Source organism: Amphibalanus amphitrite, unplaced genomic scaffold (genome assembly GCF_019059575.1).
Source record: "Amphibalanus amphitrite isolate SeventyFive unplaced genomic scaffold, NRLGWU_Aamphi_draft 001388F_arrow, whole genome shotgun sequence".
Classification (NCBI taxonomy): domain Eukaryota; kingdom Metazoa; phylum Arthropoda; class Thecostraca; order Balanomorpha; family Balanidae; genus Amphibalanus; species Amphibalanus amphitrite.
This window is the reverse complement of record NW_024882881.1, coordinates 127,649-153,024: the sequence shown is the minus strand read 5'-3', so window position 1 is coordinate 153,024 and position 25,376 is coordinate 127,649. Positions and strand designations below refer to the sequence as shown.

The following is a 25,376-nucleotide window of genomic DNA, read 5'->3' as shown; positions in this document are numbered from 1 at the left end:
GCGCTGTTCTGGCCCATGTTCTGCCCTGTGCTGGATAAGGTGTTATCCCGTCTCCACCCCCGACCCATGGCCGTCAGCGCCCGGGTGGTCGGTACCGCGGGCTCAGGGCGGACCGTGACTGCAGCCGGCACCCCGCTGGCACCCCACTGACCCGGGCCGTGACCCGGTGCAGTATGACTGACCCGGGCCGTGACCCGGTGCAGTACACCCTCTCCACTGCACCGCGCCGTATCGGCCGGCTGACCCGGGCGGTGACCCGATGTGGGCCGCTGACTGCGAACCGGCCCCTCACACCCGTCACTCTCCGTTGCCTAGAATATATCCCGTGTGTCTGCCGCCAGCCATCCATTCGCTCAGACACTAATGTCATGTCACTTTATAGTGCTATTGCTCCCCGCTCTCCGTATCTCTCCCGTGTCTGTCTCCCACCCGTCCCACCCTGTGTCTGGCTGGCCCCGTGCCGGCGGCGATAGTGGCCTGTCGCTGGTCCGGGGGCCGGCTGCGTGACACTGCCGTAATGGTGTGTCCGCCGGCTGTCTGTCGCTCTCCGTGCGCTCCTGTGTCCGGCCGGTGACGGAGAGGGACCAGTTTTTGCCTGCCGGACAACGGCTGCCCCGGGACGCTGCAGCTGCCGGCATCTGGATCAGACCAGATCTGATGAGGTCGGCCAAACTGACCACATCGAACCATGTCTGTGGATGTCCTACAGAGACCAGACAGGGGCGAAAAAGGACTTGACAGCAACTAAGTGTAACGAAGATCACATGGGTTGGCTATGGGTCGGCCGTGACAGCGACATCATTAGTACAGGGTGTCCGAATAGTTCTGGCGCTTTTCAACATTTTCTAAAACAAATGCCATTGGTTCATAGATACTAATCAATGGATCAAAACAATGACCAGGGACACCAAGCCACATGCTTCCGCTACGTGCTCATTCAATGTAACCACCGTCGGCGCCGACGACGGCCTCGACGTAGGGGAGGAAGCGTCTGCGGGTTTTGACGATGCGGGGCATTTCCAGGTCCTCCCATGCTGTCATGATGCGAGTCTTCAGCGACTCCAGGTTGGGGTGAGAAATGGCCTAGATCCTGTTCTACAAAACGCGTAGCACGCCTTAGTCGAGCGGGTCAGGTTAGGAGAATAAGGCGGCCTAATCTCATTTCGCCACGGTGATCTGGCCCGGCAAGCTCCTCTGTCAGTTTAGCTTGAATGGCGGCGGCGTTGTTGGAGGGTGCTCTGTGCTGTTGAAATGCGAAGTGACCCTTAGGGCATGTCGTCTTGACCCTCGGGTTGATGTGGCTGTCCAGGAACCCCTCGTGGGCCAGCCTGTTATTCATTTATTCGACATTGACGAAGATGATGGGACATTTTTGTCCATCAGACCCCCGCACTTTCTTCGATTGCCGCGTTGAAATGCTGCTCCGTTCCCATATCGCGTTCGAAACGGTCTGAGGATATTTTTTAAGGAATTCCCGAGTCGAAATAAACCTTTACCTGCTAAACCATTCATCGAAAAACGCCGCATCGCGCTGCAACTCGCGCCTCGTTCAAGTCGCACCCGGCCGCCGCGCGCAGGCATTCAGCGACAAGGCGCATCTTCGCCCATCTACCCATCACTGAAAACGATTTCAAGGTCATATTTACACGACCCCTGGCTGAGCAATCAACGAGGGGTCATGTCTGTGATGATTGGCTGAATGTCCAATAATCACAGCGCGCGTTACACGGCGTCCAAAAGAAGCGCCAGGACTTTCCGGACACCCTGTATACCCAGCTGAAATAGGTGCTTACATTTCCTTACCTCTTGCTTATCTGACCCCCTCATGTGACCCACCCTGGCTCGATGAGTTGAATGGTTGTGACCCGCTGATTTGACCTGTCAATCTGCTGATCTGACTGGTGTAGGTGACCTGTCCCAGACCCGCTGATCTGACCCGCTCTTCTCGCTCCCCTCAGGTCGGACGAGGAGGACGGCACGCCCAAGTACGGCCGGATGGACGACGACGGTGTTCAGGAGAAGGAGCGCTATGCCAAGTGAGTGGGGTTCCCGTGTGCGCGGCTCCCCGGCCCGGCCCCGGCCGCCGCGACAGGCGCAGCGCGCGCAAGATGACAGCAGTCCTCACGGCTCGATCCAGAGCAGCACGCCCGGCGGCTCCCCACGGCCCGGCCAGCGGGAGCACGGGCGAATTCCAGCGACAGGGGAGAGATGCCGCCGCCCGGCCATACCGTTTATTTCCGGATGGCTGGCTGGCCGGGCGGCGGCGGCAACTTTTCCGATATAGAGCGGCTGGCGCCCGGGTGTCTGGCCTCCCCTCCCCGCAGCGGGCTCTATCATGCTTAATATATCTCCCTATATGCGGGCGTAAGTGAATGGGGCCGCCGCTGCGGCGGACACGTCCCGGCTGTAAGTTAGCCCTAAGGCAATTATGCCCAACTCGGTAATGCGCCGGCCTGGCTGGCCAGTCCGACTGTCCCGGCCGAAGTCGGCGGGAATAACTCAACCGGACAAAACGGCAGCGCCGCGGCGCCGCCGCCTGACGGATGGACAGGAGTGGCGCCGGCAGGGACGCGGGACGGGTCGCCCGGCCGACGTGCTGTGGAACATGTACTTGAAGAGACCCACAGCCTTACGCAGTCGCAGGCTGTTCATAGTGTGTCATAGTTCTTATGAAAATTAGTACTTAGCACACACTGCTCGGCTGACGATTGCCTTAGTAGCTAAACTGGAGACTGCGGTTTTTCGATCGGGTTTATCTGTCAGGCTGACATACCGCCGGATGCCGTGTGGGTCACTGCCAGCTGGCATCCGCGTCATGTATGAGGAACGGCGGGTCCCGACCGCCCGTTATGTTTATCCGCAGCACAACCGAATACCATAGTAATGGGTGACAATCCCCTATGGCACCCATGACTAGTATTTTGTCATTCAGCTGACTGTCGAGAGTCGAAACGATCTTAGAAATGAACGATTCAAATTTTCAAAAGGTGAACAATTGAGACCAAAGTATTCCGGTGTATTTAAAATGTGTAATCAAACGTATATCTAAATACTTGTGGTGTAGGTGCATATTGTGCAGACAGCTTTCCGCATTGTCCATCTTGAATCATCGCTACCAGCGCGATTTCACCGAGGAATGATAATAGCTTTGATATGCTGTTAATGAGATGCCCGAATGGCTTCTAATTTGAGCAGTGCTCGGTTAATTCGCAGTACCGCGCAAAACAGGAATCCTAGTGAATAGCGCTGCATTCAGTGAACTTCTCAATTTGCTTGGCAGAATGTCAAAGTTTAGCCGGTAATATTTGCAACCAGTCAGAGATACAGTCAAAGTTTCCGAATGCATTAACCCAAACCACTTCCGTTGGAGGAACTCTTCAAATCAAAGCCCGACGCTCTGTATCGTTCGTCGTCCATAAGCCGCGATCAGGCTGTCCAATTTTTATTCGGGCTCTGCTGAGGGCTGTTCACGGACCCTGTGTGCGGTCGGACCGCACACAGCCTCCAAGCTCCGCCCACTGCGTCCCTACGTCAGCCTTGCGTCACCGCACACAGCGACCGCTGTGGCCGGTCGGGACTGGCCACAGCGGACCGTCCACCGCACGCAGCCGTGACGTCAGAGCCACCTACCCATCCCCTACCCCCACGCCTGCTGGACGTACCGCACACACCGCACGCAGCAGTGTGCGGTGCCCGTGAACACCCCCTGAATTTACGGTGGAAAGCTGTGAGCGGCGGCTCGGCGAGGCGCGGTCACGTTCGCGGCCTGCCACTAGCGTTATGAGTGCATGGTGACCTCTGACGCCGGCCGGCGGCGTCCCGTCGGGGCGGAACTGGTTCCGGGAAGCGGGCCGACCCGCGTCCCTGCCGTGCCGGGCGCGGAAATGAGCCCGCCCGAGCCGACCGGCGGCGCTCCTGTGCCGCTCAGTCGGCTCCCTCTCTGTGCTCGCTCGGCGTCGATAGTCGTGTGGTCACCTTGGTGGTCGTCGAGCTCCGTATTGGTGCTGCAATACAGCGCGTCCGCCGCGACTTCCTCACCGCTGTTTCTTTCCTTTCTTTTTCCGCTTTCGGTCTTGTTTTTATGCCAATTAGGTTTGGTGGCGGCTCGCTGGAGGACCGCACGCTCGATCAAACTTCCGAAACTTCTCCGTCTCCGCTGCCGCCTTCCGCGTCGTTTGGCCGCGGTCGCTGCGACAAACTTGTCGCGAATATCACGGCCGCGCCGGGACCGTCGCCGTGCAGCGCGGCGGTGCGTCGGGGTAGGGCGGCGCGCGGGGCCGGAGCCGGGCCGGGGACCGGGGGCGGGTGGGGGGTGTCACTCTTTTCGGGGCGCGACCTACCGCCTTGGCCAGTAACACGGGCTCCACGCCTGCCTCCAGGGAGAACCACTGCGAGATCGAGCGACGCCGCCGCAACAAGATGACGGCCTACATCTCGGAGCTGTCCGACATGGTGCCCACCTGCTCGGCGCTGGCCCGCAAGCCCGACAAACTCACCATCCTGCGCATGGCCGTCGCGCATATGAAGAACCTGAGAGGTAAGGTACCGCGCATGCCAGCCGTCTGTCCATGGAGAGGTGTGTGAGCTGTGTAACGTATATCTATATCCAGCCCCTCGTGCAGTGTGCATGAGGGGCTGGATAACGGTCTATTTGGATAGTGGATGGATGCTGGTGCCTGGTGGTGTGCGTAATGGGCGTATAAAGGCTGCCTTGTCTTGGCACGTCGTTTATGATTGTTGGTGTGATACCAGACATGCTGTTACACTGCGTGTAGTGTGGGGCTCAGACACCGAACGGGGACGTGCCCGTGCGTTATCACACCGCTGTTGCCCGGTTTTTGTTGCACCAATTAGCATGAGGCAACGACGTGGCAGCGTACACGAACGCAACACGACCTTGACTGTAGAGCCTCGCGTACACCCGTCACCACCAGCAGCACCATCACCACCGAATGCAATTTGGCGCAGCGCTGAACTACAGACTGCACACGGCTGCGTTACGCGCGCCGTGCAGCTGCATTGGGCAGCGGCATGGGCCGGCACGGCCGCTGCCGACCTAGCCCAACAGTTCTCACCCATTTATGGTTTGCATAAATCAGCGCTATTAGACCGCACCGTGATTACGTGATGCGGCGGCGGCGGCGCGGTGGCGGCGGCGCTGGGTGGTCGACCGGCCGAGTGGGATGTGGCTGTGAGTGACTGTATGGACGATGTTGAGTGGTGGCTGGCTGTGGTCGGTAGAGCCGGTGTATGGGCTGATTTGTATGGTGTTGGGGTAACCTGTACTGGCGAGTGCCTCCTGTGCTGCCCTGTCCTCGCGATGGTTGGATAGTAACGCTGTCGATCACGATGCGAGGTATTTTTGGCCCTGTCTGGCTGTCTGACACAGCCGTCACCGGCTGACGGTGTCGTCGACTGAGGACCTCCCGTCTTGCTGTCGAGACCTCCAGACAGGCCGCCGAGGCCTTGGACCTCCACGTCGGTGCAGGGGAGTCATAGGGCAGTGCTATGTGTGTTACGGGGCGAGTGCACGCGGCCTGAGTACCCGTGCCGTGTGTCTCGTGGATCGAGGGTCAGCCCCGGGGCCGTATGCACCATGCAGTGACGAAGGTGCGGACAATTACTGCCCTGGGGCCCGCCGTCCGCGACTGGCTATCGGCCGATCGGGCGGCGTGTCGCCACCGGCCGGCGGCGTGCCGCGGCCGCCCGTATCGGCGTCAGTTCGCCGCCTCTCGCCGGCCGGCCGGCCCGCCGTCGGCCAGCTGGGGTGCCGTGTCGGCGCCGGCGGACGGGTGACATCCGTCAGCGGCGTCCGTCAGCGCGGCGGCCCGACCCGGACCCGCAGCCGGACCTGGCCGCCACCAGGAGAGGCGCGCCGTGCCGCACTGGCCGCCACCGCGTCAGGAATGCCGCCTCGGCTGTTTTTCGGCCGGTGCGCCGCGCCGCTGGCCGGCCGACCGACTGGCGTCCGTTGCGTGCCCGTCCGTATTATTGGATCCATATTTTATGGAACAATCATTGGAGTTATTACAAGCGCGGCCGACGGCGGCTGGGGTCGGGTCGGCCGGCCGACCGGCGCCGGGTCTCGCGGTCCAGATTGGAGCCGGCGGGCCGACCGGGCCCATCGCACCCCGCCGTCTCCGGCTGCAACTGAACACGAGCTGTTTAGTGAGGGGTCTGGCGGTGGACCCGTGCAAAAGGCGGTCATGAGTCCGTTACAAAACCCTCCCCCCTCTCCGGCAGTTGTTTTAGAAAGTGGTGGACACATCAATAACTCACCCGTATATTCATTTACTGTAAGCTGCGATCACACTAACGTTCATTCAGGGTAAGCATAAAATGCCAAGCCGAAACAGTGTCAGCTCATAAACGGCGGCGGCCTCAGTGTGCGCGGCTAAATTGATGGCGCCGACTATGGGCCGTGAATTCGGAACGGGCCGCCTGCAGTGCACGCGGCGTACGTGTTGAGCCGGCCGGCGGCGGCCCTACCTGCTTATTAGCCGCTGAATTGCGACAGGTGCCGGCGGTGTAATAAGTGGTGCCGGCCGGCCGGCCGGCGCGGCGCCGTGCAGCGGCTAGCGGTCCGCCGGCGGAGGGCGGGCCGCCGGCCGGCACGGACACAGACGGGGACATGGACAGAGCGGACACCCGGCTGTCCAGTGTCCATGGCAGCCGCGGTGGCCACAGTGTAGCTGCAATACGTGTGTGGAGCGCCGCCCCTTTGTGTGATGGCGGTGCGCTCTGCACAGGCGTTCCCTCACGATCTTCGCTCGCTGGACAGGAGTAGAAGCTGAAACCAGCGGGGCTGACCCAGTTTCATCGCGGGTCTCGGACAGCACCTAGCCGACCTTGCTCTGAACCTCGCACCCGACTTCGGCCGAGTCACAATGCCACACTTGTGCAACGGCCGGTGTGAGCCGTGCACGGCCCAAAGACCTGTTTGGTACGCCGGTCCGGTATCGGCCGAAATTCAGCCGTCGATATTGGCGGCTGAGTGCCGACATAAAGCACGCCTTGCGTGTCACCCTGAGTGATGATAAACGGCGTGATACAGCGACTGACGGCTAGATCGACGAGTGTGCTGTACTGACAGCTTTTCCTTGTATTTTTGTCCCTGTGAATTTGTATGCGTTGTACTTACGTGTCAGAAAACATCAGTGATTGGTTTCTTTGTGGTTGTGATAGTAGCCGCGTGGTGTGTTCAATGTAATTTGGGATGTGTTTTGAGGCCTGTTATGCACCATTGAGTGAATAGTGTGCCTTGCATAACAAGGCAGCCGCCGAAGAGGCACGTTCTGTGTGTATGTGATTTGCGGCCTTTGCGTTGCATGCGACGATAGGGAGATGTGACCGCATATGTGCGCTGCTGTTGTCCTGATAAATACTCGACCGTCCCATGTCAGCCAGTGAACGAAAAGCTGTTTGACCGTCTCATATCAGTCACTGAATCAGAAGTTGTTCATGACAACTTGCAGTTTTTGTATTTTATGTTTCACTATGTAGATACATTTTGTCCATTTTGCCGGTTAATAACCATTTTGCTCAGCTATTTTTTCCACCGCTATCTTTTGTTTTATGTTTTTGAGTGTCTGCGCGTGCTGTAAACCGGAACATGATTTATTGAACAGACTTCACGACATTTGGATTTTTACTGAGTTTTTCCTGTCGTCAAGAATATGGTTGCTGGAACCCGTTCGTTGCTATGCCAAACTTGGGGCATGGTACGCCTCGTTGCCGTCACCGTAATTATATTCTGTATCAATCATATTTGCCAATCATTTTCCATTGACTTCACAACTAACACTTGCCTTTCGCTAACCCTTTTACGACTTTTCTAGCTAGATCTTGGCGGTATGATACACGATTTCTGTGTGCATCGCACCCGTTTCTGACCGGCGCCCTTCGTCCACCAGGCACGGGCAACACCACCGCCGACGGCGCGTACAAGCCCTCGTTCCTGACCGACCAGGAGCTGAAGCACCTGATCCTGGAGGCCGCCGACGGCTTTCTGTTCGTCGTGGCCTGCGACACGGGCAGCATCATCTACGTGTCTGACTCGGTGACGCCGGTACTGAACCAGAGCCAGGCCGACTGGTTCGGCGCCAACATCTACGACCAGCTGCACCCGGAAGATGTGGAAAAGGTACGGCGAGAAGGGGTGTGGGGAGCGCTATGCTGTAGGGATAAGAAGACTTGGAAAGATACGGCTCTGTTCAGAGGACGGGAAAAAGGTACGGCACAGCGAGTTAGGGTGTGGAGAGCGATGTCCCCAGACGTGAAAAAGGCACGGCACGACAGGGGAAAGTCTTCAAAAGTAACATGATTTCAATGTGAATACCGTGTCAGTTCTTGGCACGCTCCCCAAGGTGTTTGTTTGGGTTTCCGACTGAATCTTTTTCAGTCGAACTGCCGTCTATGGTAAATGAAGTGATTTGCATCATTATTTTCGGAAACCTTAAATGAGCGGTCGCGTGATATCGAGTTAATCAGCGGGGGAGCGCCAGGCGGCGTAAAATATGCATGTTCATTGTGGTTTCAGACCAGGATACTAGTGGCGGTGGTCCGTATAAGGCGTGATGGTTATGTTGGCTGTCAGACAGACCCGTGCCCGAGTGTCCTCTGTCCTGTCACGGGGGCGGCGGGAGCTCTGCGGCGATAGCGCAGACTCGGTGTAATAGCGGTACCGAGGAGGGCGCCTGTGCCCTGCTGTCTGACCGCATCTGACGAGTCCCGTGGTCTTTGACAGGTTCGTGAACAGCTGAGCACCCAGGATACGCAGGGTTCCGGTCGCATCCTCGACCTGAAGACGGGCACCGTCAAAAAGGAGGGCCATCAGTGTGAGTAAACGCAGTGCACAGCCAGTATCTCAAGTAGCCACCTATGGGAACACACGAATCTCCACCAGTGCGTTCTTCTGATCCAGCGCCTCCGTCTCCTGGCCCCGTAAACACTGCTCTGGGTCGCCCAAGACACTTTTACTTTCCACTCTTCGGTTTCTACTCTCTCGGCTCCCGGGTTCCGTCTCTCGTCCCCCGTTGTCCCGCGGTTCCATGACCTGTACAAGAATACCCCATGAAGAGACATTGTTGAAGCCCAGCGGGCTCCGGGTGCAGAATTATCCGTTGCCGGGCGGTGCTGCGGTGAGCGGTGACGGCTCGACGGACGGACACGGGAGGCGACTCACTCGGCCGCCGGCGGGCCGACCCTAATGACTCCGCCCGACCGGACAGGCCGGCCGGACGGCACGCGACGCGACGCCGCCGCAAAAACCGCCCCTAATGGCGGCCGGTCGTGCCAGCCGGCCGGCGACACCGGAAACCTGGCCGAGGAGCGATCAGTGTGCCACTGGAAACGGCTGGAGACCTGGCCAAGGAATGATCACTGCCACTGAAGACAGTGCAGAGACCTGGTCAAGGACCGATTAGTGTGCCACTGGTAACGGCTGGAGGCCTCGCCAGGGACCGATCACTGACACTGTGCCACCGGGGATAGACGGAGACCTTCCCAAGGAACCGATCACTGTGCTAGCGGGAGACCTGGGGCGGTAGCATATGATGGGCCGGAGCTGGACCGACCTGACCCGACCCGATGACACGGCTGAGCAATGAGCCTCTACTCAACGATCGCCGACGATCTCCATAGTATGGACGCCCGAAATCTTCACCCCTGCCCGAAATCTTCGCCCCTGCAGGATAGTAGTGTGACTTCGCCTCTGTAATATTTTTGAATGTCTGCTCCACTGACACCTCTGCCGCCGCAGCCGGTGGCCGCCGTCCAACCGCCTGTCCCGTTCAGCTCTCTCCCCGTTCTTGTGGCGTGACAAAATAGCGCGCCGCTGGGCTGCGTGGCCCCGTTTTGCTGTTTTGCGGAAGGCGTTGCCGTTGCGGTGTTTTTACCGTTATCCAAACACACCTTAATGATGGAGCGGTATTGAAAGAAGTTGGAGTGGCTATGCGCTCAGCTATCTCCTGGGGTTCTTAGTCAAACACTGCATTATAAATGCACGCACCGATTTGGGTTTGAGTTAATTATTTCACACCTCAAATGTAATGTACGTACATAAAAATAACGCCATCTTATTTATCTCACCCCGGCTTATCAAACCAACTTCTCCGCTGCCTGATATCAGTGTGTGCCGCCTTTCTCACACTATGATATCTGCCTACACCGGTCTCCTTTACCGCTCAGCGCTGACCTCTGCCCTTCCACAGCCACCATGCGACTCTGCATGGGCTCGCGGCGCGGCTTCATCACACGCATGAAGATCGGCAACGTGCAGCCGGACAACATGATGTCCGCCCACCTGAACCGGCTGCGCGGGCGCAACTCGCTCGGCGCCGCCACCGACGGCAACAACTACGCCGTGGTCCACTGCACGGGCTACATCAAAAACTGGCCGCCCACCGGTATGTGACTGGGTGCCGGGCGCCGGCTGCGGCGCCCTCCCTGCTCCCCACCGGGGAGGGAGGTGGTATAGGGATCGGGTGGTTGGCTGTGTACTGAGCTCAGATGGGAGGGCGTTGCCGGGTGCAGAAAGGGGTGCTACACCTGCAGGGGAGGGGGCGCTGGGTTATTTTATGGTGGTGTTCAGTTTACAGTTGTGATTATTGTTTGGCTTAGTTACCCGCCATAACTCAGAGGCTACCAACCTTCATACCTTGGGTACGACTGAACTCACCGCGAAATAAAAGCAAGGGATTGAGGGCACTCTGAAGCTGAGTTATACTGGCACTAGGTAGATATTTGTACTGGTGTTTGGTTGTCGTTCATCAGGCTTTTGCACGTCTAGTTAGCCTTGTCGCCTTGAAAGCTTGTCACCTTGTGCTATTTATTGAACCATACCGATCCTCGACCTCGTCCATCGGGATTGTGCCCCAGTCCACTGGTAGCTGTCTGTCGACTGGGAGGCCGTGCGGAGTGTGGTGGGTGAGGTCAGACCTGGTCCGCCCGTCACCTCCGCATACCTGTCCGTCGCCGGCCGCACCGACAGCCATTGTGTCTGCCCTCCGCGCCCGTGACCCACCAGGCTACAAACCCACCCATCCCACCAGCCTGTCCTGGGACCGGGCCAGCCGCGCCGGACGTGTCGAATGGGGACTCACCGCGGCCCATAAATCACAGCGGGACAATAATGGGCCCGGTGACAGCCTCGCTAATGCTGGATTGAATTCGGCAATGTTGACGTCACTGGCGATCCCCTGGAACTCCAGTGACGTCATACACGCTCACGTGAAACTCCGGTGACGTCACCCGGGGCGGAGCGATGTTAACCAGCAGCTGTGAGGCGGTCAGATGCGTGTTTTGTACGCGGCGATATGGGCACCAGGGTCCAGGTGGTTGTGTCGAGGGCCGATCCGACCATGATTTTACCGGGTTGTATGTTTATCATGAAGTTGTGGTTATTTATGGACGAGTCGGCCTGTTGCATTTTGTGTCCTCTTTGTTTTGTCACGGTGCGACACTACCCGGAACTCGGCCCTTTGAACGTCAAAAATGAAACAGTTGATAGCCAAATGGCATGGAATCTCGCCATAATCAAAATTAAGGTGTGCTAACGACTCATTCCAACATGGAAACATTATGTTGTCCGAATGCACGGTGTAGCGGCCCCACGTCCTCTTGACTAACGCGATGAACGTACTACATGTATTTCAACGGTTTCTGTCGGACAAACAAAATCATGACAATACAAAAGACGACAAACAAATAAAACTTAAATTCAGACGCAATTTCGAGCAAACACAAGCTTACACATACACATAAGCCATCAGGTCACCTAATGTAACAGAAATAACAACATAAAATAACGCAAACAACTACTCACCAAGAATATCATACAGACGCGGGTCGCTTTGTCTCAAATCGCTTCTTCGTATCGTTTTCGTTGTTCGTTTCGGTCACAGGTGTTTGTTTTGACGTCGTAGCACGTTTTACAGAGACAAATAACGTAAATAAACTTAACCAAAACGTAGCATACAATTTTCCAAATAAATAACTTAAGTCCTTACCGATCCATTCTAAGGGTCTACAAATTTAATCCACCACAAACCAAATAAAATTAGTGAAGCGCAAAATCGCGAGCTCGGCAGCATGTGCCGGTTATCGACAAAGATCCTCGCCGATAACACCCTCCCCTTTGTATCGTCGCAGCGATACAACATGCCCATGTGTACAACCGTATATCTAAATTGTCAATCCGCATCTGACAATTTCTGACAATGTAACTAGACATCATGGGCAATGTGTCTGCGGATCAGTCCTACGATGTTTCGTCTTCTGATAGTAGTTTCACCAACTTTTGGATAGGTCTCGTCAACTGTGTCCCGCGACAGAGAATCGTAACCGATCTTACCAGACCGTCTAGACTCGTTTTTACCGTCTGCACTCTTCCTATGGGCCACTGCCCTCTTGGTACTGCTGTGTCAACTAGGAGTACAACGTCTCCCTCTTTCAGATTCCCTCTACTTCGAGTCCATGCTCTCGGACGGCTCTGCAACAGTGGCAGGTATTCGGTTCGCCACCTCTTCCAGAAAAGTTCTGTCATATATCTGGCCTGTTTCCATCTTCTTATGCTGATATTATCAGTTTCTTGCCAAATTCCAGCTTGCAGATCTCCCCCTGGTGCAAGCAACAGTAAATGGTTGGGAGTGAGCGGTTCAGCATCCGTGGGGTCCATCGTTAAAGGAGTCAATGGACGGCTGTTGATAATACTTTCCGCTTCGCATAAGAAAGTTCTTAGCGTCTCGTCCGTAAGCAACTGCGATGAGAGCAAGGATTCGAGGACTCTTCTCGTGGACCTTATCATTCTCTCCCACACCCCTCCGTGATGTGAGGCACCTGGAGTGTTGAAAATCCACTCGATTCCTCGTTTTGCTAGTGTGTTATAGATTGCGTCTGAAGAGTGCAGTTTTCTCCATTCCCTTTTCAATTCGTTATTTGTTCCGACAAAATTTGTGCCGTTGTCGGACCGAATCACCTGCACATTGCCTCTACGGGAAATGAATCTTTTTAAGGCACAAATAAATGAATCTGTCGAGAGATTGTCAGCCATCTCAAGATGGACGGCGCGAATTGCTAAACAAGTAAAAATGATGCCATATCTTTTTTCTTGTCCTCTTCCACGTTTGACGAAGAATGGTCCAAAACAATCGACACCAGTACTTGTAAATGGAGGTTGCAACGCCTGAACCCTATCGATAGGCAAATCGGCCATTTTCTGATTCTCTGGCTGACTAAATCTTCTTCGACAGTGAAGACAGTTACTCAAAACCTTTCTCACAGCTTTATTTCCATGTATAATCCAAAACTTTTGTCTCACTGTGGTAAGAACGTGGGACAGTCCTTGATGCCCCAATTGCTCATGTACATCCTGAATGACCATGGTGGCATATCGAGAACTTGCGGGGAGGATGATAGGATGTTTCGCCGTTTCTGGTAGCAAGGCACGTTCGAGTCGCCCACCAACCACGACGAAGCCATCTTGTAATATTGGATTAAGTTTCTGCAAGGAACTAGATAGTTGAACAGGTCTGCCAGCTGCCAAATGTTTCCTTTCCGATGCATAGCTTGCCATTTGTTCATGAATCACTATCTCTCGCTCCCCAGCTTCCATCTCCTCGATGCTCAAATTTCTTCTCATAGCTCTAGGCGCTTCCTTACATAATAGTCTGTGACGAACTCTCAATAGCCAAGCTATTGCTCTAACCACTTTCCATCTGCTGCTGTAATAACTAAGAAGTGTTTCTACGGGATGTACGTCCAGCACGGTAATGACGTTTGTGCAGTTCGCTCTCAGATCAGTATTCGGAAGCTGTTCCTTTTTGCGCTCTCTTTTCACTTCAATGTCTTCTGTTATGTCCCCCAAATTATTGGGCGTCAAAGGCCATTCGTGGCTTTCTTTCCACAGAAATTCGGGGCCGGAGAACCACTCCTGGTTCTTACTGATGTCTTTCCCACTTGCTCCACGTGAAGCAATGTCTGCAGGATTCAGGGAACTTTGAACATACTTCCACTGGTTCGGCGAAGAGCCTTCCCTTATGACTGCTAGTCGGTTTGCAACAAACGTGTGAAAACGTGTCTTCTCGTTTCGAATATAACGCAAAACTGTGGTACTATCGGTCCAAAACCATGACTCAATTTTGGTTTGGAACGCGCTTTGAATCATAGCGTTCACTTTCACAGCCAAAGTTGCTGCGGCTAGCTCTATCCTTGGGATAGTCGTCCCTTTCAACGGTGCCAATCGTGACCGCCCGAATACAAAACCACAGTGAATATCACCTGCTTCGTTGACAACTCTGAAATAAGAGACAGTTCCGTAGGCGCGTTCACTACCGTCAGAAAAATGATGGAGCTGGCAAAATGCGTTCCTGAAAGACCGTGGCCTCAGACACCTAGGAACGGAAATGTTGTTCAAGACCAGAAGATCGTTTAGCCATTGTTCCCACTGCTTCTGATATGGCTTTGGAATGCATTCATCCCAGCCGACTTTGATTCTGCACAGGTCTCGCAATAGATGTCTTGCGATTAAAACGTAAGGGGAAATCAAACCAAACGGATCATACACTGAGCCTACGATTGCGAGAATACCGCGTTTGGACATGGGCCTTTCTTTTATGGCCGCCGAAAAACTAAAACTGTCAGTGTCTAGAGACCATTTTACTCCAAGAGCCTTCCGTGCAAGACCCCTTTCCTGATCAAATTCAATGCAACAATTGCTCTTGTCATTGTCCAAATGAGGAGAGAGCGCGCTGCAATTACTGACAAACTTTGTTAAGTTGAAGCCTCCTCGTGAGCATAATTCTATCAGCTCTTGACCGATCCTGATTCCATCGTCACCTGTTTCAACCGACTTAAGGCAGTCGTCAACGTAAAAGTTGTATAGAATGGTCTCCACAGTATCTGCGCTGAAGTGTGATCCGTGGTCAGTGGCGGCCCTTCGCAAGGCGTAATTGGCGCACGCCGGTGATGATGTGGCTCCGAAAGGATGTACAGTAAATCTGTATTCAGCTGGCTGATCAGTCAAGTCGCCACCAGTCCACCAGAGAAACCGTAAAAAGTCTCTGTCGCGATCGGGTACTCGTACTTGATGGAACATGGCTTCTATGTCCGCCGTAAAGCATACAGGAGCCCATCGAAACCGTAATAGTACGTCGATAAGGGAATTGGTTAAGTCGGGTCCCTGTAGCAATGCGTCGTTCAAGGACGTGCCTTTGTAGCTAGCTGCCGCGTCGAAAACGATACGAACTTTATGTGGTTTTTGCGGATGATACACCCCATGGTGTGGGAGATACCATTTCTTCCCACCTTTAGTCATTGAATCGAGCTCGGGTGCCCTTTCTATGTAACCCTTGGAGAGCATATCTGTCATAGTCGCCGTGTAGTGCTCTCTTAATCGGTTATCTTTCATAAGTTTCCTTTTGAGTCCCTCAAGTCTTCTTATTGCCAACTCCAGATTATTTGGGAGCTCGGGATTCGCCTGGCAGAATGGCAAGGCTATCTCGTAATGACCATCAGCACTCACTCTACAACTTTCTTGAACCATTGCCATCCATCTTCGATCTTCATGTGACATCCCCTTTGCGACGGAAAAATTTTTCTCTGGAAATTCTTGTTCATACATATTTTGTAAGGTCTCATCGAGCCCGTGATGGAACGCCGCGGCGCGTGTTCCATTCGCGTGTATTACGTTCGCTCTGAGGTCTCTGACAGGTCCGTTGATGACCCACCCCAGCTTGGTTCGTATGGCGTAAGGACCGTTCATTTGACTATGACGCACCTCCCACGGTTCCATAGCCTGCGGGACGTTGTTCCCAATCATTAACTCTATTCCAGCATTGATGCGGGGCATATCAATATCACTGAGGTACGGAAACTTACTGATGTCATGATATGTTGGAATATCGTCCTCCGATACAGGTATGTAACTAAGGGTGAAGATTGACGGAAGTGGAATATGCTCGTTCTCATCCAGGTCACTTAACATAAGTCCGTCGATCCTCTTGCTCAGCAATGTTTTCTTATGTGAATGAACAGTTGTGAGCTTCAATGTGATGGGCTTTGTGTCGGAAACGTGTAGTCTTTTGCAGAGTGATTCAGTACAGAATGAAGCCGAGCTGCCATTGTCTAGGAATGCATAAGTTTCCACACAGTGTCCAGTCCTGGTCCTTACTTTAACCGGTACAATCGCCATTCCACACGATGCTAAAGACGCCTCATTGATAATATCAACTCTAGCGTTTTTTATGGCTTCATACGTCGTCGTTCTTCGTGTGCTCTGTACCTCGCCTGGGGGCGAATGTAAGGCGGTAGCATGCTTCCCTTTACATTCGCGACATACACTACGATTTGTACAGCTTTTTGCTACGTGACCTTGGACCAGGCATCCGAAGCAAAGCGAATTGTTTCGGATAAACTCCCTTTTCACCTCCATTGGATTTTGGACGAAATGGGCGCATTCATCGAGAGGATGCATCGCTTTACACCACAGGCAAGGCACTGGCTGACCGCCGTGGTTAGCTGGACCAATATGAGCAGCAAGGCTGTAACGGTTCGCTGGTCCACTTCTTTGCCCTTCCGGCTTGCCTCTGGTGGCGGGGAACAGGTGGCGACCGAACAAAGGGTTTGTCGCAATCCTGGCTTCTCTTTCCACAAAATCTACTAAATCTTTAAAGGTGACTATTCTGTTCTTGTGTTCACGAACATCTTCAGCAAGCCGACGCCAACGGTCCTGAATGGTCGGCGGAAATTTTTCCAAAATTTTACGTATTGTTTTAGGGTGATCCAATTCCGAGGTTTCTGTAACCATGCCCGCCATGGAATTGTAGCAGGTGCGAAGAGCGATAGAAAAGTCATCCATGGCGTCTATTTCGTCCACCTTGATTGCTGGCCAGTTCAAGATTCTATCGACTGATCGTGCTGCAATTTTATACTGATTTCCATATCTTGCCTCGAGCAAACGTCTGGCTTCTTTGTATCCCTTGTCTTCAGGCATATGGAGACAGCCTCTAACAACCTCTCGAGGCTGGCCTGTTGTATATTGCTCCAAATAGTATAGTTTCTCGTCATCGCTTTGAACTTTATTGCAGATGAGGTGCTCGAAAGCGCGTATAAAAGATCGATAATATGCCACTTCCCCATCAAACTTTTCTATTTCCACTCGCGGAATGGTGCTTCTTTCAGTTAATCCCAACATTTGCGTGAATAGGTCAGGGGGTACAGTGGTTAGGTCATATGCCTGGGCTGTTGCTTCACTGCAAAAACTTGTCTGCTTGTGTGCTGGTGATTCAGTTTTAGTAGCAGTCAGACAATACCTGCCCTCAACATCAGTGTTCTGCCCCCTCGAGACCATGCCCTCGACACCTACACAATCTTCACTCATACTAGCTGCCGTAGCTTTATTCTCTCTGAAAAGTGTAGGACGAATTTCCCTTTGCGCCTCCTGCTTAGTAATTGATGGATTGACAGCTGTACTATTTTCGAGGTGAACCTGGAATTTTTCAAATTCTTTCTCTCGCGCTGCAGAATCCAATATTTGCATCTGCAGGTCGAGTTTCTCTTGTTGTAATTCTAGTTCGAGCTCCCGCTGTCTAGCTAACCTTGTTTCCTCTGTTAATCTCTGCTTCTCAGCAAGAAGCATCATTCTGGCTTCTAAACCCGCTCTTTTCGCAGCCTTGTTGGCTTGCTTGATAAACAGTGATTCCGATATGCAAGAGCCAGATTGCGCAGAGTGAACAGAGCTAGATAAAGATTCGGTAGATCGGTCCGCTTTTCTTATAGAGTTCGTGGAATACTGTAGTGAATTTGTCGATCTCGGCTTAGTGGAATCGTCGTCGGTGTCTGCCTCGGCCATAGCTGTCCGTAACCGGTGCAGAAGCGTCTTTTTGGTACCCCTTTGACTCAAACCTCTCTGACGCAACTGCTCACGCAATTCCGAAACTCTCAAATTGTCCATGATGCTTAGTCACAGTTCAGTTACACGAGACAGAGTGGGGTCGCTCCGTGGTGAACGCACCAAGCTTCACCTGCTAAATTTACCTGAATATATAAGCTCAAAACAGACGTTTCGCGATGAAAAACATTAGAACATAGATGTCTTGCTTTGCTCACTTAATCCAAGTACAAGTAACAACATAGCACGGGCATAATCACGTTTACTGCTAGTCTCTCAGACGATCTTAGTTCATGTGTCCGGATTTTCTGAGGTCACAATGTCGAAGTTTGAACTGCAGCTGCAGCAGCTCGTCACTTACTGTGGGTAGACGTCTGTCCAAACCGGCCGCGTGACGGTAGAGAGGATTTATCCTGATATGCTGCAGTCGGGGACAGATATTCTTGAAACTGTAGCGGCCCCACGTCCTCTTGACTAACGCGATGAACGTACTACATGTATTTCAACGGTTTCTGTCGGACAAACAAAATCATGACAATACAAAAGACGACAAACAAATAAAACTTAAATTCAGACGCAATTTCGAGCAAACACAAGCTTACACATACACATAAGCCATCAGGTCACCTAATGTAACAGAAATAACAACATAAAATAACGCAAACAACTACTCACCAAGAATATCATACAGACGCGGGTCGCTTTGTCTCAAATCGCTTCTTCGTATCGTTTTCGTTGTTCGTTTCGGTCACAGGTGTTTGTTTTGACGTCGTAGCACGTTTTACAGAGACAAATAACGTAAATAAACTTAACCAAAACGTAGCATACAATTTTCCAAATAAATAACTTAAGTCCTTACCGATCCATTCTAAGGGTCTACAAATTTAATCCACCACAAACCAAATAAAATTAGTGAAGCGCAAAATCGCGAGCTCGGCAGCATGTGCCGGTTATCGACAAAGATCCTCGCCGATAACACACGGTTTAATTGTTCCCTTCAAAATTTAAAAGATTAGCGCTCGTGAACAAAGGATGGCACCGAACCGCACTGGATTGCATGTCGGCGAACTGATGGAGAGGGGTGGACCGGTCCTGTTGTTTACTGTCCCCTATCGCCGCGGCGGGCGGCGGCGGCTGTCAGTGGGTGTCCTGCCGGGGTGGGTCCTCGCTGCCGCTTCGGCAACTCCTGCCTCTCGGCGCTAAAGCTAAGATCGCTCTCGCACGACTGCGGATATGGTGGCAGTCGCTAGGTTCGCGGGGCTCGTTGTCTGGTTCGTGGAAGCGGGAGGTTCCCCATTGTCGAACTGATGGTTGACCTTTCCTCCATGGTTCTCGGCCGGAACGCTGCAGCGCGCGCCTGAAACGCTCATGCAGTCGATGTGAAAGTGCAGGTTTTTATTGCACGAGCGCTGCACGTGGCTGCTGGTCGTGGAGGTTCCACAGTTTGTTAGCGAGGTTAGCTGCTCGGGTGATGCGGCGATAGGTGCCACACCCATGGTTAGTGGCACAGTGGAAACGTGATAGCATTGTGACACGTCTACATTGGAGAAGGGACGCAAAATTTCACTTTTTTCTAATATCGTAAACTCCGGTGATAACACAGCATTGGTATGGGTGCCGACAAAGGAAAAAAGAACTTATGTAGTTGGTAATGTGCTCCATATGTACCGTCCACGAAGAGTAACTTTTGTATTTATCCTCACTTCCTACGCCATCCCTTTTCCGTGCTATCTTAGCCTGCATGTCTGTGTACACTGATTAATGTGTTTCCCGTTCGATCATTATAATGTCGTATCCGTGCGCATCCGTATTAATTTGCTTGAACGTTTGATAGCGCCGATCGCCCTAATGCGATCAATGTCGGCGTCTGTGATCAGAGGCGCCGCTCATTATTCCATGCGTCCCGTCCCGTTTGATCTGTTTGCACGCGTTTCTGAGAGGGGGTGGCCGGGTTCCGATCGGGGCGCGCGGCGGGCCGGGTGGTGCGGAGCGAGCTCTCGACCTGCCTAATGTTGTCAGACTTCCAAGGTATCCAAATGGAGCGCGTCGACGACGAGGTGATGGGCAGCTCGCACTGCTGCATGGTGGCCATCGGCCGGCTGCAGATCACATCGGTACCGAGCGCCAGCGAGCTCACCAACGCCAACAACAGCAACGGTCAGTGAGCGCCCTTCTGCTACCGGCGGCGGGGCGGGGAGCTCGAACCTGAGCTGGGTCAGGGCTTTGCGGCGGTTCCTGTATAAGTGGTCGATGGTCATGCTGATCGCTGTGCTGCGGCGATGTGTATCATTGTCAGTTGTTAGCAAAAGATATAAAACAGCGGCTTTACTCGTGCTTGCGGTGTACCTTTTGTATGGGCCACTATTTTGTATTGCATCCTATTATTGCCTGGAATCACTGTAAGCCTCGTACCGGCTTATCGGTAACTCGGACAACTTATGATAACTGATGCCGTCAAAATACCCGATACTTAGACCAGTAGCTGGGTAACTGCCAGTCAGCAGGTATCTGTCAGAACCGCCGTCACATGAATGTTTGTCCCTGCAGAGTTCGTCAGTCGTCACGGCATGGACGGCAAGTTTTCGTTCGTGGACCAGCGCTGCCTGAACCTGGTGGGCTACTCTCCGCCAGAGCTGCTCGGAAAGCAGTGCTTCGACTTCATCCACCCCGAGGAGCTGACCAACGTCAAGGAAAACTTCGAACAGGGTCAGTTGCGGTACTCAAAGGGCTCCTTCTTATAGTGCTCTACTCTGATGCTTCGAAACGTAAACAAACTCTATTGGGCGCTTTGTTATGCTAGTTGGATTCGCTATCCATGCTTTTGCTTCTGTAGGCTCAAGCAGCTGTAGTGTAGTTTAACTCTACTTGCTCAAAGCTGCCAGGCTAGTTGATAGTCTGTCATCAGTTTGTTAGCTGCCAGGGTCACTGCTTTTCTCAATCGCCGGCCAGGCGCCGCTCGTATGCCAGATACGGCCTGCTGTAGTCGGTAGTACGCCCTCTGTATGCCGTAGCTGACCCCGCTCCGCCCGTCTGCAGTGATCAAGCTGAAGGGTCAGGTGATGAGCATCATGTACCGGTTCCGCTCCAAGAGCCGCGAGTGGGTATGGCTGCGCACCTCGGCTTTCGCCTTCCTCAACCCGTACACGGACGACATCGAGTACATCGTGTGCACCAACTCGGCCGTGAAGGCGGTGGGCAGCGGGGGAGGCGGCGGCGGCACTCCGGCCGCCTCGGCCGAGCCCGAGCACACGGCCGACCCGTACAGCCAGCCGCCCGGCCTCGACTACTCGATGCAGCGCTACCAGCACATGGCGCACGTGCAGCAGGCGCAGCGGCCCAGCAGCACGCACACCGCCTACAGCTACGACGCCACGCAGAGCCCGCTGGGCTACTCGCCGGTACCGGCGGCGGCCGGCGGCCGGCAGCTGCAGCAGCAGCAGCAGTACAGCCAGATGTCGCCGGCGCGCTCCCCGGGCGGTGCCGCCAGCTACGTACCACCGCCGCGGCCGCCGCTCACCCCCGGCCAGTACCCGGCGTCCAGCGGCGCGGCCGGTGGCGGCCTCTGGTACCCCACCGAGGCGGCCGGGCCGGCGGCCGGCGGCGGCGGCGGCGCCGGCAGCCCGGCCGTGTCCGCAGCCGGAGCGGCAGCGGCCGCCGCCGCCGCAGCCGCAGCCGGCCAGCCGCAGCAGGAGATCTCCGACATGCTGCAGATGCTCGACCAGCCGGCCGCCGGCTTCGAGGACCTCAACATGTTCAACTCGACGTTCGAGTGAGCGTCGCCGTCTCGAAGGGGCCGCCGTCTCTGAGCGCACACCAATGGACACAGTCGCGGCGGGCGCCGCCGGCCGCCGGGACCCGGCGCCGCCGAGCAGCCGGGTCACACAAATATCTCATGCATTTCATGCTACTTAACTGATAGACGTCTGCCACGTGAAGCGTTTTAGGTACTAACAAGTGTACGTGCGTGTGTGTGCGTGTGTTTTGTATGATGCATTGTATTGTGTGGCGATGGCACCCAGGCCTGCCCATGCCCGTATGTCACAAAGTTGTGCGCGCGACCGTTAGACAATTTGTACGGGCGCTGCAGGACCGAATATCGCGCAGCTAATGTCACCTTTGGTCAGCGTTCCAAGCCGGTGCGTATTTGATATACTGCACATTTTCGTACGGATCATTGTACACGTACGGATGATTGTACAGCCCGTGCGATTTGGCAGCCAATGGTAACGGTGGACTTGAATGAATCTCAGCAGTGAACAAACGTGCGCTGTAGCTGTTAGACGAGCACTATGTAAGCTTAAGGCGGTTCACAACTACAGCTTAATTATTCTTCGTCACGGTCTTTTTGGGCCTCTTATATTCTGTGTTGAAATTCCGCAACCAAGTTGCCCTTAGTGCATCATATGTTTTTGTTATGTCTGCTCTGAATATTTATCTATTTTGCGACTATTTTACTGCATTCTCCCTTTACGACATAATAGTTGGCATGTCACCCGTGGTGAGGTTTTTACGGTCGTTTCGACCGTGGCGTGTGCCTGCGATGCAGGCGGTCTCCTCTTTGTACTGTATTCCATCCAGCCATTTACCTATCTCCTGACTGCTAATAGAACAACGACATGCCGAACAAATGCGGTGAAATGCTGAATATATGCACGATCTGTGTCCGGTGTTTCCTTGTGCTGTGCACGCGGCCTAATGGTCAGCCTCTCGAGGTATTATATGCACTCAGAATTCGCCTTTACTGGCCCCAACTTTACTTCCTAAGCGAACACGAAAGGCTACGACATGCATATTTCATGATTGGTAGCTGAATGTCGTGATGTCGGCAATACACAGACCGCCGCCAGTCGGTGGGCATGGTCTGATGCGCAAGGAAAAGACAAAGTATTTTCAGACAGAAGAAAATACACTCACTGAATGGCTGTTTATATGATCATGATCATGAATGATCATGATCATGAATTTACATGAATGTAAAGTAAAGAGCTCGTTTGCATCTGCAAATGCTGACAATTTATGGTTGTCAGCCATGAGTAAGCGAGTTATTTACAAACTTTTCCCTGATTCTGCTTGCGTTTGGAATAGATGAGATTTTATCTTCAGATAGCACGTTTCCTGTGAAGACACGTTTCCTGTGTAGGTATAGCGTGCTTTCTCGTTGTACACACATTTTCACTTGCCATCAGGCTATCGGTGGGACCCGTGGAATGGAACAAACTAGCCATTTGTTTAAGCGGTTTCTCCAGATGGTGCGCCATTAGATCTGCCCTCATAGGTTCAGCCTGGCGAGCGCGAGCGCGACCCCGACCCAGAAAGCCGAGAGGTATGAAAGATCAGGGAAGGGGATTGACAAGTCCAGTCGATTTGGAAGCCGGCTTTAAACCATTAAATTAAACCATTAGATTAAACCATGAACAGGAACTGCCACAAAAGTCATAGACCACAGATGCTTCGTGTGCACTGTGCTAAGTGCGTTAGCTGGGGACCTCGACGAAGTCGCCCACTCTCCCCTTCGCCGCCCAGAGCCACCTGTTGGCTATGACCACCACTTCAGCTTGCTAGATGGCAGCCGCGTCGCCGGTCCGACTCTCGTGGCTCGAGGTTTGGCCGCAGCAGGCGAGCGCACTGCAGTCGACACCAAGGGTCGACACCAGTGAACACTGCAGTACTGCAGTGACATCTTGCCATTCCCAGTTTCCAGCAGTGCATCATACTGACGTTCATAAAAGAAGCAGTATGCGGCGACATCGACACGATGGCATGTGGGTACATTGTAGGTACCTACACTTAAAAAGTTAAAAGGTATAGTCACTGAACAGTGGTATAGTACAAGTTTTCGTAAGACCAATTCTGATTATGGACTATGCTCAGGACATGGGGTATTTTCCTTTCCTAGGAAGTGGGCCTTGCACTCCACGACTTATGCCGATGTTTTTTTTTTCTCATGAATCTTTGCCCTGGCATTGCCTCGGTGCCTTAGAAACATATTTGTTTCACCATATGCATATATTTCCTAAGAATCTGAGAAATCAGATGACTATGGACTGTAATACATTCGCCATCCTCTGAAGAGCCACAACTGGAACGTATCCGAAAATTGCAACGCTTCCCTCTGTTATGTGAACGGTTCCTTTTTTAAAAAGATTGGAGGCGGTGGAGCCAATATCGTCTCTGGCCGTTTGCGGCTCTCCCCTTGGTGATAATGGGATGCTGAATCGCCACAGACTGTGATCGTGTTATCGCCGACATGCCCTCACGTTCAAAGATATGGGACACATTGTAATCGACGTGTTTCCCCTGTAGCCATCGAATAAGACGGCAGAGATATTTCCAATGATCGGGTTTCAGCTAATGCCGAGAAAATGCTGCTCAAATGCAAAACGGATCTGTTGTTCAGAACTCGTTTTTATATTCCAATGGCTTGGAGGATTATCGAGTAGTTTCCGAAACAGTTGCCTAATTTCAGAATTGCATCTGGTCCAATGCATAAAGGGTTTTCGACCGACTCGACTGTTGCAATCAATCTAAATGATTATCCTGTATCCTATCCATTTCAGCATCACCAACACCGCCCTTCACCTGGGCGACTCCTGAGCGGAACGGCAAGCCCAGCTGCTCCCAGAGCCGTGAACGTCACTCGTTGTCCGGCTGAGGATCACCCGCTAACTGGCTGAAGGCACTGAGCGGCTGAGCCAGTGTCGCGGCACGCCACTACCTAGCCTCTCACATCTCCAGTCGCTCCCAGACCCGTCCGGTGAGTACCTTCTTGCTGCTTGTGTGCAGCACGCATCCTGGGCCTGACCGGGAGTGGGCTTGCTTCAAAGTACCAACCACACATTGCTCGCTGTTTATGCATTATTTCATGGTATGTCCTGAAAATAGGCTTGTTGGTGCCTCTGGCCTCATTCTTTTACACCATAACCGCAATGCTATTTTCTTTGCTCATTAGCAGTTCTTCGTAATTTACAATCAGCGAAAAGTTAACCTTTTATATCATTCAGTTAAAATATATTCATGCATTTATGTTACTCATCTTTCCAAACTAAATTACTACATAGTGTAAATCATATGGTTGCACATTTTACATAGTACTTCCCGTTCCATAAATATGAAGATCTTGAATGTGCATCTAAACATTATGTCCAAATTCATTCGAGCGTACAGCGTTAAATAACCTCAAAGCACCGACACTTGCGCTGCATATTGTGGCCGCGGTCGGAGTCCTGGAGGATTAGTGGGGCTTGTTTCGGTCGGCGGTGGTCGCCGGTGATGGCCGCACGGGTGCCCGACCGGCGGAGGTTCGCCTCAATATCGCCAATATCGGCTCAGATTGAGCCATCGGCGCCAACCGGTACGGCGGCCAACTTTGAAAAACAGCCGGTCCGCTGCCCGGCGCGGCACAGCTGGTGGGTACGCACCGGACCACCTGATGGCAAACCGGGGCAGATGGAGGGACATGGACGGGCGCCCGGGCTTCGGCAGGCGGACA

The 25,376-nt window shown here is 53.4% G+C and overlaps 1 protein-coding gene and 1 long non-coding RNA gene across 10 annotated transcripts in view; one reads left to right on the top strand and one right to left on the bottom strand.

Annotated features, from left to right (window-relative positions):
• LOC122372700 (aryl hydrocarbon receptor nuclear translocator homolog) overlaps window positions 1–22,549 on the top strand; it is a 42,804-nt gene extending 20,255 nt beyond the window's left edge. For 2 of the 9 annotated variants that reach the window (XM_043350222.1, XM_043350218.1), the window contains 9 exons: window positions 1,959–2,036; window positions 4,380–4,537; window positions 7,914–8,143; window positions 8,747–8,837; window positions 10,212–10,406; window positions 19,907–20,044; window positions 20,435–20,593; window positions 20,924–21,473; window positions 21,541–22,549. In XM_043350222.1, coding sequence (XP_043206157.1) covers window positions 1,959–2,036; window positions 4,380–4,537; window positions 7,914–8,143; window positions 8,747–8,837; window positions 10,212–10,406; window positions 19,907–20,044; window positions 20,435–20,593; window positions 20,924–21,473; window positions 21,541–21,799 — 1,858 coding nt within the window. In that variant the 3' untranslated portion in view covers window positions 21,800–22,549. Of the gene's footprint in view, window positions 1–1,958; window positions 2,037–4,352; window positions 4,538–7,913; window positions 8,144–8,746; window positions 8,838–10,211; window positions 10,407–19,906; window positions 20,045–20,434; window positions 20,594–20,923 lie in introns of all 9 variants that reach the window. The other 7 variants (XM_043350221.1, XM_043350216.1, XM_043350219.1 and 4 more) reach the window with 6 other exon arrangements.
• On the bottom strand, window positions 17,943–18,799 carry LOC122372701. Its single transcript, XR_006254915.1, has 2 exons — window positions 18,563–18,799; window positions 17,943–18,399 (listed from the first exon to the last, which is right to left on the bottom strand). It is a non-coding gene; the product is annotated as an uncharacterized LOC122372701 (long non-coding RNA).
• Window positions 22,550–25,376: the final 2,827 nt, after the last annotated feature.